This window comes from Tiliqua scincoides, chromosome 5, assembly GCF_035046505.1.
Source record: "Tiliqua scincoides isolate rTilSci1 chromosome 5, rTilSci1.hap2, whole genome shotgun sequence".
Taxonomy (NCBI): Eukaryota; Metazoa; Chordata; class Lepidosauria; order Squamata; family Scincidae; genus Tiliqua; species Tiliqua scincoides.
This window is the reverse complement of record NC_089825.1, coordinates 24,095,000-24,109,532: the sequence shown is the minus strand read 5'-3', so window position 1 is coordinate 24,109,532 and position 14,533 is coordinate 24,095,000. Positions and strand designations below refer to the sequence as shown.

The 14,533-nt window shown below is 44.8% G+C and overlaps 1 protein-coding gene across 3 annotated transcripts in view; it reads left to right on the top strand.

Moving 5' to 3' along the window:
• ABCB1 (ATP binding cassette subfamily B member 1) overlaps positions 1 to 14,533 on the top strand; it is a 58,661-nt gene that overhangs the window by 40,766 nt on the left and 3,362 nt on the right. For all 3 annotated transcript variants that reach the window (XM_066628501.1, XM_066628499.1, XM_066628502.1), the window contains 9 exons: positions 20 to 97; positions 1,443 to 1,526; positions 3,784 to 3,987; positions 5,676 to 5,776; positions 6,776 to 6,916; positions 8,743 to 8,899; positions 9,969 to 10,166; positions 11,063 to 11,269; positions 13,860 to 14,006. In XM_066628501.1, the coding sequence (XP_066484598.1) occupies positions 20 to 97; positions 1,443 to 1,526; positions 3,784 to 3,987; positions 5,676 to 5,776; positions 6,776 to 6,916; positions 8,743 to 8,899; positions 9,969 to 10,166; positions 11,063 to 11,269; positions 13,860 to 14,006 (1,317 nt within the window). The remainder of the gene's footprint in view (positions 1 to 19; positions 98 to 1,442; positions 1,527 to 3,783; positions 3,988 to 5,675; positions 5,777 to 6,775; positions 6,917 to 8,742; positions 8,900 to 9,968; positions 10,167 to 11,062; positions 11,270 to 13,859; positions 14,007 to 14,533) is intronic.

Sequence of the window (14,533 nt, the reverse complement as noted above, 5' to 3'; positions counted from 1 at the left end):
AGAAATTTCTCTCTTTCAGGGTTTCACATTTGGTAGAGCAGGAGAGATTCTTACAATGAAGATTCGCTACATGGGATTCAAGGCAATTCTTCGGCAGGTATGAACAAGAGGCCTTTATTTATTCCAGTGTTTAATGGGTGGATTATAGTATGCTATGTGATACTTGCAGTAAACAATATGCTACAGCCTGGATTTTAAGGAATCATATAACTAGTTCCTTGCACCTGGGGAACTGAACAAATTTCTCTTCCATGCTGGATGGCGACTGAGGGCATGGCTTACTTTCAACAAACAAACATTCCCTTACTTTGAGGAGGCCTCCATGAGTGACACCCAACTGCAGGATGCAGCACATCACCCACTGGCAGCGCTATGCCAGTGCTGGAAAGCACTGACATAAGGGGTTAGGATTGCTCCCTGAGTGTAGTGTCAAAAGGAATTGTTGATAAGGAATGTAGGTCCACTGTTCAAAGTTAATCCAAAGGCATCTTGTAACCAGAACGTAGCTCTTTAAGGGAGCAATCCTAACTGCCACTTATGCTGGTATAGGTGCCCCGGAGGAGTTCCAAACGTGCCATAAAGCACGTTTGTGCCTCCTTAGGCAGGAGCCGTGTCGGCGCATCCAGATGCTCCAACGCTCGGACGGAGCCAGAAGCCTCCGCTGCGGCTCCCGCGCCGCTGCTTGTGCCGGCGCAAGTGCGCCAGCACAAGTGGCAAAGGTAGGCATGGGGGGTGTGGGGAGGGGGCGGGAGGGGGCGTTACTGGGCGGGGGAGGGTGGGCCCGGGGGCAGGCGCGTGGGGAGCCGGGGGTGGGGCTGGGACCCGGCTTGAAGCCACTCCGCTCTCCTCAGACTTGCGCCACCTCTGCAGGTGGCGCGGGTCCAGGGAGACCCATAGGGGCATGTAGCCCTTACCCAGGGGTAAGGGGAAGAGCTTCCCCTCACCCCTGGCTGAGCCGCTGCTCGCTGCAATCCCGCATTGGATGCAGCGCAAACCTCTTGGCTTGCCTGCTCCAGCGCAGGTTAGGATTGCGCCCTTAATCTCAGACTACATGTTTAGAATCATTGGGATGCAGAATTCACAAAAGCACAGAGGCTTATCCTGTCTGCAGTCTAGGTGCAGACAATTCTTGATCTCACTGGCACGTAGGAATTCGTAACAAGCACAGAACTGCAACACCACGATTGTCATACAAATGAATAACGCCAATACGAGTTCTTGCAGATTTATATCTTCTCATCCAAAATCTGAACAGCATAAATAGGATTTGTGGTGTTTATTGGACCTGAAGAGTTAGACCTTCATAGCAAATAATGATTCTGTCTGAAAACTGAAGCAGATTCTTTTGTTAGTGTTATTAGTTTTTGTATCACTTTTCATTTTCCCTTTCCTTTGCATAATATCTAAACATATCTGTATCTTAAAATATTCATGTATTGTAGGATATCGGTTGGTTTGATGACCCTAAAAACAGCACTGGGGCTTTAACTACAAGACTTGCTAATGATGCTTCTGAAGTTAAAGGGGTAAGTAATGTACATTCTCATGTTCTTGACATTTCAGGTTGTAGATCCAGTTGTGTAATAGACATATTGAGTTGTGATATTTGATATTTTGCAGCAATGGGAGTGGCTTTGGACATTCACATAAGCATCCTGTTCATGCCCATTATCCAGAACTTTCACAACCTGTTCCCATGTTCAATACAATTTGGAACAACCATCTTGTTCCTCCAGCCATCCTGGGGCATTGCAACTATTTACATGCACTGTGCGCAGCTTTTCACAATTGAAGGTCTTCTTGGAACTAGAGGGCAGCCTACATTTCTTAGACCTCAGCCTTGTCTACAGCTGGAGAATCTGCTGTCTTCAGGCACATTAGAACTCCAGGTTTTCTTCAGCCATCTTTCATTGCTCACACATACACAAAAGCATCTGGCTATATTTATCTAGCATTTATTCAGAAATCAAAATCCAAAGGTACTTGTGACAAGTTTCCCATGAAGGAAGATTTTTTTAATGATATGAAGCATAGAGAATATACCTCTTTCCCCTGCTGCTTTGACCATTCAAAGCTATCTGAAACTATACATAGTACATTAATTCATAATCTAAAAACTGTAATAATTTACAGCAATGCTATAGTTTATTGTTATCTCTTTAACAATGTTTCTCCCAATTTTTGTGCATCCAAAAAGAGACACCCCAGCCTTAAAGTCTGCATTCCTTCCCTACCACTTCACCCACTGGAAAAGTAAAAACTAGAACATCAAAATAAATTTTACAATTTTTGTTCTCATTCAGGTCATATTCTTCAATATCTAGCAAAAGCCAACATTTATTAAGATGCTGTCTACTTTCAAGCATTTAGGCTGAACACTAGATTGATCTATTCAACTTAGAATTTGTATAGGCATTGTCATCTGCTGAACTTGAACAAATGAAAGGCATTGTCATAAAGGCATTGTCATCTGCTGAGCTTGAGCAAATTAAAGAAGAAATTAAAAGGTGATTAATGCCGCAATCCTGTATCTCAGGGGTGTCAAACTCATTTCATACAGAGGGCCGAATAGCATTCATTATGTCTGCTGAGGGCCGAAAGTGATGTCATTAGACAGGAAGTGATGTCATTAAACAGGTCATAACCAAAAATAAACACTTTTTCTCACTTAGCTGCAAATGACAGAAGAGAAAACATGCAAATTTCAAGATACGGGACAATCCAATTTTTATGCGGGCTGCCCTTTCAGCAATGTAACACCTCAGCACTGCTCAGAAGCTGAGAGCCAGAGGGCCAGATAAAAAGCTTTCACGGGTCACATTCGGCCCCTGGGCCTTATGTTTAACACCCCTGCTATATCGGAAAGTAAATTATGTTGAAATAAATGGGGCTTACGTCTGAGTAGCCATGCATAGGATTGTGTTGTAAGAAGTTTTGCTAATCCAAATAGCAAATAACTTTCAGGAAGTAGATCCTGGATACACTTCGTCCATCTGATGAAGTGCACCACAGTCCAAGAAAGTTTACCTGCTACAACAAATTTGTTAGTTTTAAAATTGCCACTAGACTCTTTGTTGTTCTTGCTGAAGAATGTCACCTTTCTAAACTCAGGTGGGCATTACATGCCAAAAGTTGGATATTCCCAGCAATCAGAATAATGTATCTTGTATCTTGTCATTAGCTCCCATATGATGAAATGTCATAGAATTATTCTGGGTTATTAGAAAGTAGTCCAGTCCTACCTAACTCAGTGATGCAGCTATGCCAGCAGGGCATATGCTGCATCCCCTTTGGGGGGGGGGGGGAGTTTCAGGCCATGAAGGCCTCTTTGAGGTCAGGGAACAAACCTTGCTGGGTTAAACCTCACAGCCCCACTGAGTCTACCTGGAACTGTGCCAGTTATATGGTGGAAAGCAGGAAAGCAGATCAAGGCCAGGAAAGGGGATAGGAATGTTGGCATTGCTGCTCCTGATACCACCATCTTCTCAGCCTCTACCCACAATCCTTCTACTCCCCACCCTGTTCTTCCAACCCACTCACCCCCCACTGAATTACCAGTGCCAGGATACCTTCCCTGTCTGCTGGCATGCGAATTCAGCTACTTGCAGCAGCCAGGCTGCGTTGAATGGCATGTGGTGTTTTGCAACAACCAAAAAGGACCTTAAGTTCCTGCGTGTAAGGCCCTTTTAGGACTGGGAATGTTAAGTCACCCTTCTGCCTAAAAAGGATGATATCCACGCCTTTGTAACTACTAAGTCATGTTGTTTGTTTTCTCCCTTTTAGGCTACAGGTTCCAGGCTAGCTCTACTTGCCCAAAACATTGCCAACCTTGGGACGGGGATTATTTTATCACTGGTGTATGGATGGCAGCTGACCCTTTTACTCCTGGCTATTGTACCAATCATTGCTGTTGCAGGGGTCATTGAAATGAGAACGTTGGCAGGACATGCAAAGAAAGATAAGAAGGAACTGGAAGGTGCAGGAAAGGTAATCCTGAAAAATCTAGATCTGTATTGTCCTACCTACTTCTTCCATCTTTCTTCCTGGTCATTGTGCCTAGAAAGCTGTTCTAGAACACCTTCCAAACGAAATCCTTCAAATCTCTCCTCACAGTCTACTCTACAAAGCCATCTTTCACCTTTTCTTTTGTTGTCTCAAGACTGTGAATAAGTCTCTTTCCTTATATTTCATGACCTGTTCCAACACTGTCAGTACAATACCACTGGGATAACTACAGTTTATTCCCTGTGCCAGTGTTGCATCAGTTTCTGAGAGAAACAACCCTACTGTGAGAAGAAGCTACTAAATGGGCACCTTCCACATGGTCAGTGATGCCCCATCTTACTCAGTTGGTGTGCAAGGGCTTCCCATGCTGCCCCTGTAACATCAAAAGAGAACCTAAGGTTCTGCTTCCTGAAATATTGTCTGGCTTATCCATAATCTTTGTTTGAGCATAAGGTGAGATTGAGCTGAGGTCGTTTTTATGCCTAATTACTTTAAAAACCAAATACAGGTTGAGTCTTATTATTCGCGAGGGTTTCATTCCCAGAACTCCAGGATGGCAAAAACGCACTAAAGCAAATCAATTTAAAAAACAAAGTCCCTTTGCTCTGGTGATTTAAGAACAGCCTTGCTGACCTTTTGAAATGCACACAGAGGCAATCAGTCTCTCTCCAGGCGCTGAGGCTTCACTAGGAGGCAGCATTCCCTCCCTTCACCAGGAGCCCCAGCAAGGGGGAAAGAATTGAGGAGGTGATCATCACTGCCATTTAGCCTTCTTTCACGTGCTCAGGGGGAAGGGAGGAGAGAAGCCTGCAGAGAGAGTGACTGATGGATTGTCAGAGGCTGCCCTCTCTGGCATTATCAAGTGACTGTTTTCCTTTAATTTAAAGGGCCTCATCAACTTTGAGATAGGAAAATCTGTGGCTAATTAGGTTATACCTGTAATCACTTGCATGACTGTCTCTCTGCAACAGTAAAAAGCAGTTTTTTTAAACTGTGATTTTAAAGGGGTGCATTTTACCCCTTCTCCAGGGATCAGCACTTTCCTTTTCATTTGCAGGGGCCATTCGTGTTGAGTCAAATCCGTGTATAAAAAATCAGTGCACAACAAGGTTGGACCTGTACAGTAGATGCCAATGGAGAGAAAGAGGTTCCTGCCCTTCCTCTATCCCTCATTCTCCTCTCTCTTGTAGCAAAGTGCAAGTGCTTCTGCATGGCACCATTTTGCAAGCTGAAGGCAACTTCTATTATAGCGGACCTGAGGTCTGGTGCTATGTTACAGCAGGCCTGTAGCTAGTACCTGGCACCAGTTGTCTTCTGTGGCCTGCATTTCAGGCACCCCTGAAGCCCAGTCTTAAGCACTCCATCAATGGAGCGTCATATCATACAAGCAGATTGTCAATTATAGTGGGTCTTCGGTTTCCATGGGAGCGATGTTCCAGGACCAGTGGTGTTGCTAGTGTGGTGCGGGGCTGGGGGACTGGAAGTTGGCTTCTGTTTGCATCCAGGAGGCCCTCTGAGGCCCTCTGTGGCGTGAGCTTGGCATCTGTGGATGCCAAGCCAAAGGATAAGGAGGGCCTATTGTACAGTCTTTTCCCAAGTCTTGTTTGTCATGAGGAGGTTATAACGGGGAGCAACGTCCCCTAATAGCAAGCATTTTTTCTCTCCTCCAGATTGCAACAGAAGCAATAGGGAATATCCGAACAGTTGTTTCCCTCACTCAGGAAAGAAAATTTGAAGAAATGTATGGACAAAATTTGCTAGGCCCATACAGGTAATTGTTAATGAACTTTTCAACCAATATTTGAACACCTATATCCCGAGAGTCGAGTGTCTCGCACTGTACTCTGTCTTGTGACTTATCTTTTAAGACAGTGTGAATTTACCAAAAGATTATTAGTCCTAAGAGCTAGCCCAAGACCTTCTGGCACCTGAATTGGTGCACCACATGCTGCCCCGCCTTCCTGGCAGTGTGCCAGCTACCCCCTCCACCGCTCCTCTTCCTCCTCCCTGAATTCAAAAAGGCAGAAGTGAATGGCTCAGAAGAGGAAGTGTGAAGGAAACTGGTAAACTCTTCTCCTCACTTCCTCTTTTGCTCTCTTTTCCTCTTCCTTTTCAAATTCAAGGAGGGGGGAGATTTGGGGGATGTAGGTGGACTGATGTAGGCACTCTCGCCAAGCCACTTTGTGAGATGATCAAGTCAGTTGGCCCCAGGCTCCATACTGGTTCCATACTGGCAGGAAGGTTATGAGATTTTGTTGGGTTTTTGGTATAGGTGAAGAACTTTAGAAGCAATCAAAACTGTAAGCAACCTCAGGATCACGTCCCCATTACAGTGTTAAGTGTTCCATTGAAGCATTAGTTGAAATGTTGGGTACGTTCAATTATTTCCAAAGTTGGCACAACCTGCAGACTAATTTCTAAGCTCTTTGGGCTGGCACTAAAGTATTACACAAACGCCTGCCACCAAAATTGCAACTGTGTTTAATTCTTCTCTGCCCTTTCCATAAGACGAGAACACCTTATCTGCATGCTGACATCACAGTGTTGTGTATTTCTCTGCCCCCTTCCAGGAGCCATTAATTATGTGATCAGTGGGATGGTAGCTGGGGGGTGAATGGTCCCACAACAGTAGGGATTTGATCTCTCTCATCTTTTGGTCCCTTCATATTTGACTCCTCTATGTATCACATTAAGTTCTTACTTTTGTCGTTGATACAATAATAATATGGACATCCATGTACACTCCGCCCCTTGTGTTCTTTTGCAACAGGAATTCTGTGAGGAAAGCACACATTCACGGCCTGACTTTTGCCCTTTCCCAAGCAATTCTGTACTGGACCTACGCAGGCTGTTTTCGCTTTGGTGCCTACCTTGTGACGTATGGCCACATGCCATATAAGTCTGTTTTCTTGTAAGTATCTTCGTTGCCTAAATAATAATAATAATAAATAATAATAATAATAAATCAAGGCAAGTCACGATCTGTGCTTATTGATTCAGTGTCAGTATCACACAATCAGCCATGGCATATAGATTCACGTGGGCTTTGCAGTCTCCTAAAGTGGTTTTATCATGTATGGGCTGGTTTCAATTATTTTCTCCCCAAAGATGCTATGTGTCAGGTCTGGTGGTGTTATTGGGCATCAGCCCAGGCTCTTGCAACCGACCATGGGCCCACCAATGTGCAAGATTTTGTAACTGACTCTTGCTAGGCCCAATGAGGTGAATCAGCAAAGTCTACTGCCCACTTTTCCTTTGTTGTCCCAGGCTGCTATTCATATTTGGGCAGCAGCTCTGTCAACACAGAATCTGCCTAGACATAATGGTTGGTGTAGGTGATGGTTAGTGTAGGTTGAAGAAGCACCCACAGGCAGTCCTGCAGTATATATGTATGGGAGGAAGAAGGGACCCACAAGCCCTGGAGTTAACTACAGCATCTGATGGGCTAGACCTCATGCCTTCATGGCTCAGTGGCATACCTAGCACAACTGGTACCTGGAGCAGACTGCTCTCAATGCGCCACCCCTGACTGCTCAAAGCCAAGGGGTGACTTGGCCTCCACCTTGAGATCCCCCAGGGAGGCCAAGTCTATAGAAAATTTGAAGCAGGTGGCAGACATGGTCTCTGCCTTGAGATTCCTCCCCCCCCCCCAGAGGAGGCCAGGACTACCTGGCACTTGAAGAGACAGACACAATGGCATCCCCTTACAGCATGCACCTGGAACGGACCACCAACCTCTGCTCTGCCCTTGGTATGCTACTGGGTAGACTTCTAGCTACTCTCCCTAGTAATAACTGTCTACCTCTCGATGTCCAAGCACAGTTATACCATTTACTTAGGTACTACAAATATTTCGTTTACCATATTAATCCAGGAATCCTCCTTTTAAGTTGGGCACACATGCATCAGCCTCATGCAAATATTAGACCCAGTTGTCAGCATACTGCAGGGCTGTCCAAACATTTTGGCAAGAGGGCCACATCATCTCTCTGACACTGTGTCAGGGGCTGGGGAAAAAATGAATTAATTTACATTTAATATTTGAATAAATTTACATAAATGAATTTTTTAGAGATTGAATTTATATGAATGAATGAAGGTCTTGCAGTAGCTCAAGGCCTATAAAAGGCCTTGCACAAAGCAAGGCCAGCCTTTCCTTCACTACCGCTGCTGCATCACAGAAGTGAAACAGCAAGTAGTGGAGGGAGTCCTTGTCCCACAGCTCAGGTGAGAGGTCGAACAGTCGTCCTCATGCTGAGAGCGGTTGAGTCAGGCTAGCATAGGCTCCAGCAAGTCGCCGGAGGGCCAGAGGCTCATTGGAGACTAGGCGCTCCCTGAGGGCTGGATTGGGAGCCCCCGAGGGTTGCAAGTGGCCCCCGGGCCAGGGTTTGGGCACCCCTAGCATACTGTGATGTTAAGAGGCAGAACCGATGGTGGGTAAGATGAGAAGACATCCCTGCTATGTCTAGCTTCTGCTTAGGGAGAAAATCATCTGGCTCCGTTGTTGGGAAGCTGCTGTCCCAATTCTGTAGTTGTTCTACCCTATGCCAGTGCATGGACTCTTAAAATATTGGCATGATTCAAATATTTCTTTTTGCCATTTCACAGCAGATAAAACAAAGGCTCAGAAGAGTTATATGGCATGCCCAGATTCACGTCTGAAGACAGTGACAGCATGGTAAATACAAGTCAGATCTCCTGCTTTATAGATGTTAATCTGTTGGTTTGTTCTTGCAGGGTATACTCTGCTATTGTCTTTGGTGCAATGGCACTAGGGCAGACGGCTTCATTTACGCCAGACTATGCCAAAGCCAAGATAGCCGCAGCACAGATGTTCGCACTATTTGAAAGAGTACCCGTAATAGACAATTACAGCGAGGAGGGACAGAAGCCCGTAAGTTGATCCCTAGGCATTATTTCCTACCCTGTTTTAAAAAAAAGTGATATCAATATATGAAGCCCCCTCCCACTGAGTCAGCTCACTGGTCCATCTAAATCAGTACTGCCTATGCTGCCTGGCAGTGGCTTTCAGGGGTACAGATGGGGATCTTTTCCAGATCTATCTGGAGATGTGCAGTAGCTCTACCACTGAGCACTAGCCCTTCCATAGGGCACAGTCCCATCCATAGCAGACAACAAATCCATATTTGTTGTCTGAATGGTACTATCAAGAACCATTCAGTCTGCATGGCAGGAGTTTTGCTTTGAACCTGTAAAAATTAAGATGCAATGGCCCTTGGTATCCATGGGGATCTGTTCCAGGACCCCTGTGGATACCAATATCCGCAGATACCAGAATCTGTGGGAGGGGGGCAGCATGGTGCCACAATTACCTGGGGGCAGCCTGGCCTTCAGGAGATTGTGCCTGCTCCCCAGCCTGCTCAGAAGTCATCCCGGACATGACCAGAAGCCACTTCTGGTTCCCACTAGCAACTTCCAGTCACGTCTGCTGAGAGGCCACCCGCACCCCCTTGTGTCTCAGAACACTTCTGGACATGATTGGCAGTCTCCTGCGTGAACCAGAAATGGCTTCTGGTTATGTCCAAGAGGCCCTCTAAGATCCTTGGTGGTGCAGGCTTGGCCTCCACAGATGCTCAAATCCACACAGATGCTGAGCCTGCGAATAAGGAGATCCCGGTGTACTGGCTTCTCCAAGGTGTCTGGTTTGTCCAGCTGCTCCTGCTTCTGGAAAGTGTATCTTTCTTAGGTGTATCCTTAATAAAAAGCAACCAATTTCAAGAGTCTCTCTGCAGGAGGCTCCCATCAGGATTCCTATCAATTGAAAGGATGCAGAAGGAGAGATTGTACGTTCTATTTCACCAAAGAAAGGTGCAAGTACCCCATAGTATATATGTCAGTTGCACCCTCCCCTCTGCTTTCGGTGGTGGCTCTCATTCATGACATGCTTGCGTGCAATTGTTTGACCATTGGCTGACACTAAGGAGTGTTGTGTTTAATTCTAGGACACGTTTAAAGGCTACGTAGCATTTAAGAAGGTGGATTTCAACTATCCAACCAGGCCAGATGTTTCAGTGCTCCAAAGTCTGAATGTGGCAGTAAAGAAAGGCCGGACACTGGCTCTGGTTGGAAGCAGTGGCTGCGGAAAAAGCACACTGGTCCAGTTGCTTGAAAGATTCTATGACCCTCTTAGTGGAGAAGTGGTAAGTTGTCTGAGACTGTGTTAAAAAACACACACATGCCAATAATGTAACACTGTGCTTTTAACAGTGATCTTTGGGCATTTCATATCTAGGCATCCAAAGGTTTCTTTGCTCCATGGGAAGAGGCATACTCTGGAGAAAGTTTTCCTCTGGAGGAGGGGAACTTTTGGATGCAACCTGTGCCTTCAATTGTAACTGTTAAAATGGAAGAGTTTTGCAGCACAATCCTGTGCACAGTTTTCTGGGACTAAAGCGCACTGATCGTAGTGAGATTTATGGCACTTCTCAGTGAGCTCACTATGATCAGTGCACCTTAGTCCCAGAAAACTGTGCATAGGATTGCAGCTTTGGGTTTTGAGCATTTATGTCCCTTTAAGAACATAAGAAGAGCCCCACTGGATCAGGCCAAAGGCCCATCTATTCCAGCTTCCTGTACCTCACAGTAACCTACCAGATGCTTCAGGGAGCACACAAGACAACCAGAGTTCTGCATCTTGGTGCTCTCCCTTGGTGCATCTAGCATTATGAGGTAGCCTATTTCTAAAGCTAGGAGCTTGCACATATGGTTTGTAACCTGTGATTGACTTTTCTTCTAGAAATCTGTCTAACTCCCTTTTAAAGGTATTTAGGCCAGACACCACCACTGCATCCTGTGGCAAGGAATTCCGCAGGCTAGTTACACACTGAGTAAAGAAATATTTTCTTATGTCTGACTCTCCTGACATTCCATTTTAGTGGACATCCCCGGTTCTGGTGTTTTTTCTCTCTCCTTCTGTCTGTTTTTTTCTTCTGTGTGTGCATTCTACATAATGGAAATATTAATACCATATTTTTTTCCAGAAACATTTTTTTTTTTTCCTGTTGGACACAATTTTAAGTCTCTTCTTCTGTTCCAGCTACTGGATGGTCAAAATGCAAAAGAGTTAAATATCCAGTGGTTGCGATCTCAGATTGGAATTGTCTCTCAAGAGCCAGTCCTGTTTGACTGCAGTATTGCTGAGAACATTGCCTATGGCGATAACACCAGAGAGGTGCCATTTGACGAGATTGTGGAGGTAGCTAAAGCAGCCAACATTCACTCCTTCATTGAATCTCTTCCAGATGTAAGTAGCTTGTGCAGCACATTTATTTAAGTGCATTTCCTTAAAAGTAAATTTACCTGAGATCATTTAAGTGGACTGAGGAATAGAAAGTTATGCTTGATGTGAACAGTATCACAAAAAGGCATTATAAAAGATAGCCAATCATGCATTGTGATTGCACAGATCCGGTTTTAAAAAATAACCTATGGCACAGTCATACGTGTTTACTTAGAAGTAAGATGTGTTGAACAAGGCTTACTGGAAGTTAAGTTTGCATAGGGATTGCAGCTGTAGCAAATGTAAATATGATTGCTAGGATTATACTAATAATGAACTCAGGTGGTTATATACCTAACCATTTATATGTGAGATGTGGCCACACACGGACAAGTTAAGTGGTTTTTACATTCATGGTGGGCTCCATATGGATAGAGAAGTAGATCGGTTTGTAAGTTAAAAGAGAAGAAAACAGACTGAACATGCCCACTAGCCCCTAGGAGTTGGAAAAAAGCAACAGCAGAACATAGCAGGTGCAGCGAGAAGAAATTGGCCTGTTGGCGCCAACAGCCCATTAGGATTGAGAAAAAGCAACATTTTGTTTTTGCCATAATGATTAAGATGCATAATTGATTTAAATCTTAGCCAAACGGATCTTGTGGCAATTAACTTCATATTGTTTTGTTCTGCTTCATAATGTTGGTTTAAACTCCTAGGGGTGGTTCATCTTGCTAATTCTCTCCATGCAATTCTACACACAGGTAGATGACTGCTGGGAGAAAGATGATTATGATTTGTGGTGTATGTACACCTTTCCTCTGGCAGTCCCAATTACACAATGGCTGCCAGCTTATTATCCGCACTACCGTGTGTGCAGACAGATTACTTAAGTACATGATTGTGCAGAGCAGTTTATCAATACAAAATGGCCCTAAATGATGAGTAGAAAAGTGTATCTCTCTGGTATATTGATTTGCAGTTCTGATTGTTTTGACATAAATGTCATAAAAAACTGGAGAAATGATAGACAATTCAAATATAGCACTTTGACAAAAAGTGTTTATCTACCACATTTTTCTCTTTCCCAGACTTGATTACTTGATTTCCCAGGCATGATACATAAGATTATTTCAGAGGTGCTTTGTTTCATAATTCTTTTTCTGATCTACCAAGCGGTACAGATATTCCGCAAACCTAGGCTATTTCACTTGCATATACAAGTGCAGCCTATTTATCCGCATTAGTTCCGTTCTGTGACTCGGCGTGATTAACAAAAAACATGTTGTGCTAATTCCATAGAGTTAAGCAGATACACTGCAGCCTGACACTTCCAGATGGAAGGAAACTAAGGCAGCTGTTAGCAATCCCCTCCCCTCAGTACTCAGCCCTCCCTGTTGCCAGCTGTCCTGCTGAGCTTTTAAGAGTCCAGCCCTATGCGCTTCTACTCAGAAGTAAGCCCCATTGTAGTCAATGGGGGCAGTCAATAGGCTGCACTTGTATTTGTTTCCTGTCCTCAGTGACATTGGACTGGCATCAACTTGTGAGCCCGTCTGTCACAGAAAAACTCAAAAAGTCATTCGCCAGGGGTTGTTTTCTAGCAATTTGTTTCATCCTCTATTAATTCATTTACTTGACAGACCTGCTATATCCTTGCAGATTCCTTTTCTAACAGGTTTTTGGTTTCTTCTATTGAATAAGTCAGTGGCATTTTATCTTTCTGTGTTATGGAGTTGTGCATGATTCTAGTTCATTTGTCACCCTTTTCTCCTAACAGTACTGAATCGAATGCAGAGCTAGTCAAACTGGGGCACTGCGACACCCCAGCCTGACAGTCCTGGCCACTTTCCCCTTAAGGGGCAGGGGGAAGGCAGCAACGCGATCCCCAGGATTGTGTTGCTAAGGGGGCTGCATGGACTGGCATTTACTTACCAGTCCCTGAAGCAGCCTTCCTGGGGTGCAGGGCTGCCAGAAGCCTAAAAAGTGAAAGTGCAGCAATTGTGCTCCACCTCTGCAAAACTGGAAGTACAGCAGGATCGCTCCGCTTTTGGAAGTACAGCAGGATCACTCCGCTTTCACTTGTAGAAGGCTGGGGATCCCTGCAGACACTTGTGCAGGGCTCCCTGCACCCCAGGGAGGCTGCTGCAGGGACTGGTAAGTAAATGCCAGTCCCTGTGCGATGCGATCCTAGAGATCATGTTGCTGCTTTCCCCGTGCCGCCTCCCCTGCAAGGACTTATTGCGGTCCTCAAACCCCCTGAGAGTTTGAGAATAGCAGATCTAAGGGGTTTCTTGAAGGAACAATTGAAGCAGTTGTGTGTTTTTTAGGCCAATTCATGGGACATGGTGCCATGAACCAGTGGGTGGGGAGATGTGATCTTGCAGTCTTAGAGGCAAGTTGAAATAGTGCAGCTAATTGAACCGTAGTCATTACGGTCTTTTTCTTGAATGGTGCAGGAGTAGTTCAGAGGACAAGATCAGTTATTAGATATATACAGACAGAAATGCTGGGCAGAGTATCACTGATGTGGACTAAAAGTTTTATTGTATGCATCTAAGGGAATTAAATTTTATATTTATCTGATTGTATGTCTTACATTTGTTTTTATTGGACATAGCAATACAACACCTGTGTGGGCGACAAAGGGACTCAGCTCTCTGGAGGCCAAAAACAACGCATTGCCATTGCTCGTGCCCTCATACGCCAGCCAAGAATTCTCCTGCTGGATGAAGCAACCTCTGCACTTGATACTGAAAGTGAAAAGGTACCTTTTGTCATTGTACTGCGAATATTAAAGCATGACTCTGCTTTTAAGCATTTTTCTTTGCTTAGGAACAATTCTTGTCTAATTAGGAGCTGGTTCGATAATTTTATGTCAGTAGTTCAGTTCCCTGTGCTCCACTGATAACTACAGGATGGCCACATCTTCATCACAGATGTGGAAACAGCTCTTAAGACTGTGTTTTACATTCATTCACTAACTGTGACTCTGGAGCGGAAGTAAGACCATCGTGGACACAGTCCTTCCATCTTCCTGCACAGAGAGATCCTCATAGCAAAACCCCATTTCTCCCCTCCTCACCCTTGACACACAAAGGCAGAGTGATGGGTAATAATGGTGCATGGAAGGTGCGCAAGCATTTCCCATATCTCCATGCAAGTCTCATGGCCACTCAGTGATGCCCTTGTGGGAACAGTTACACCTCTTCATTCAACCAGCCTATGTATCAGACTCCTGAATTGTTTTTGATGAGGATTTTGGCACAGCATCCAGTCATATCAATTTGCACA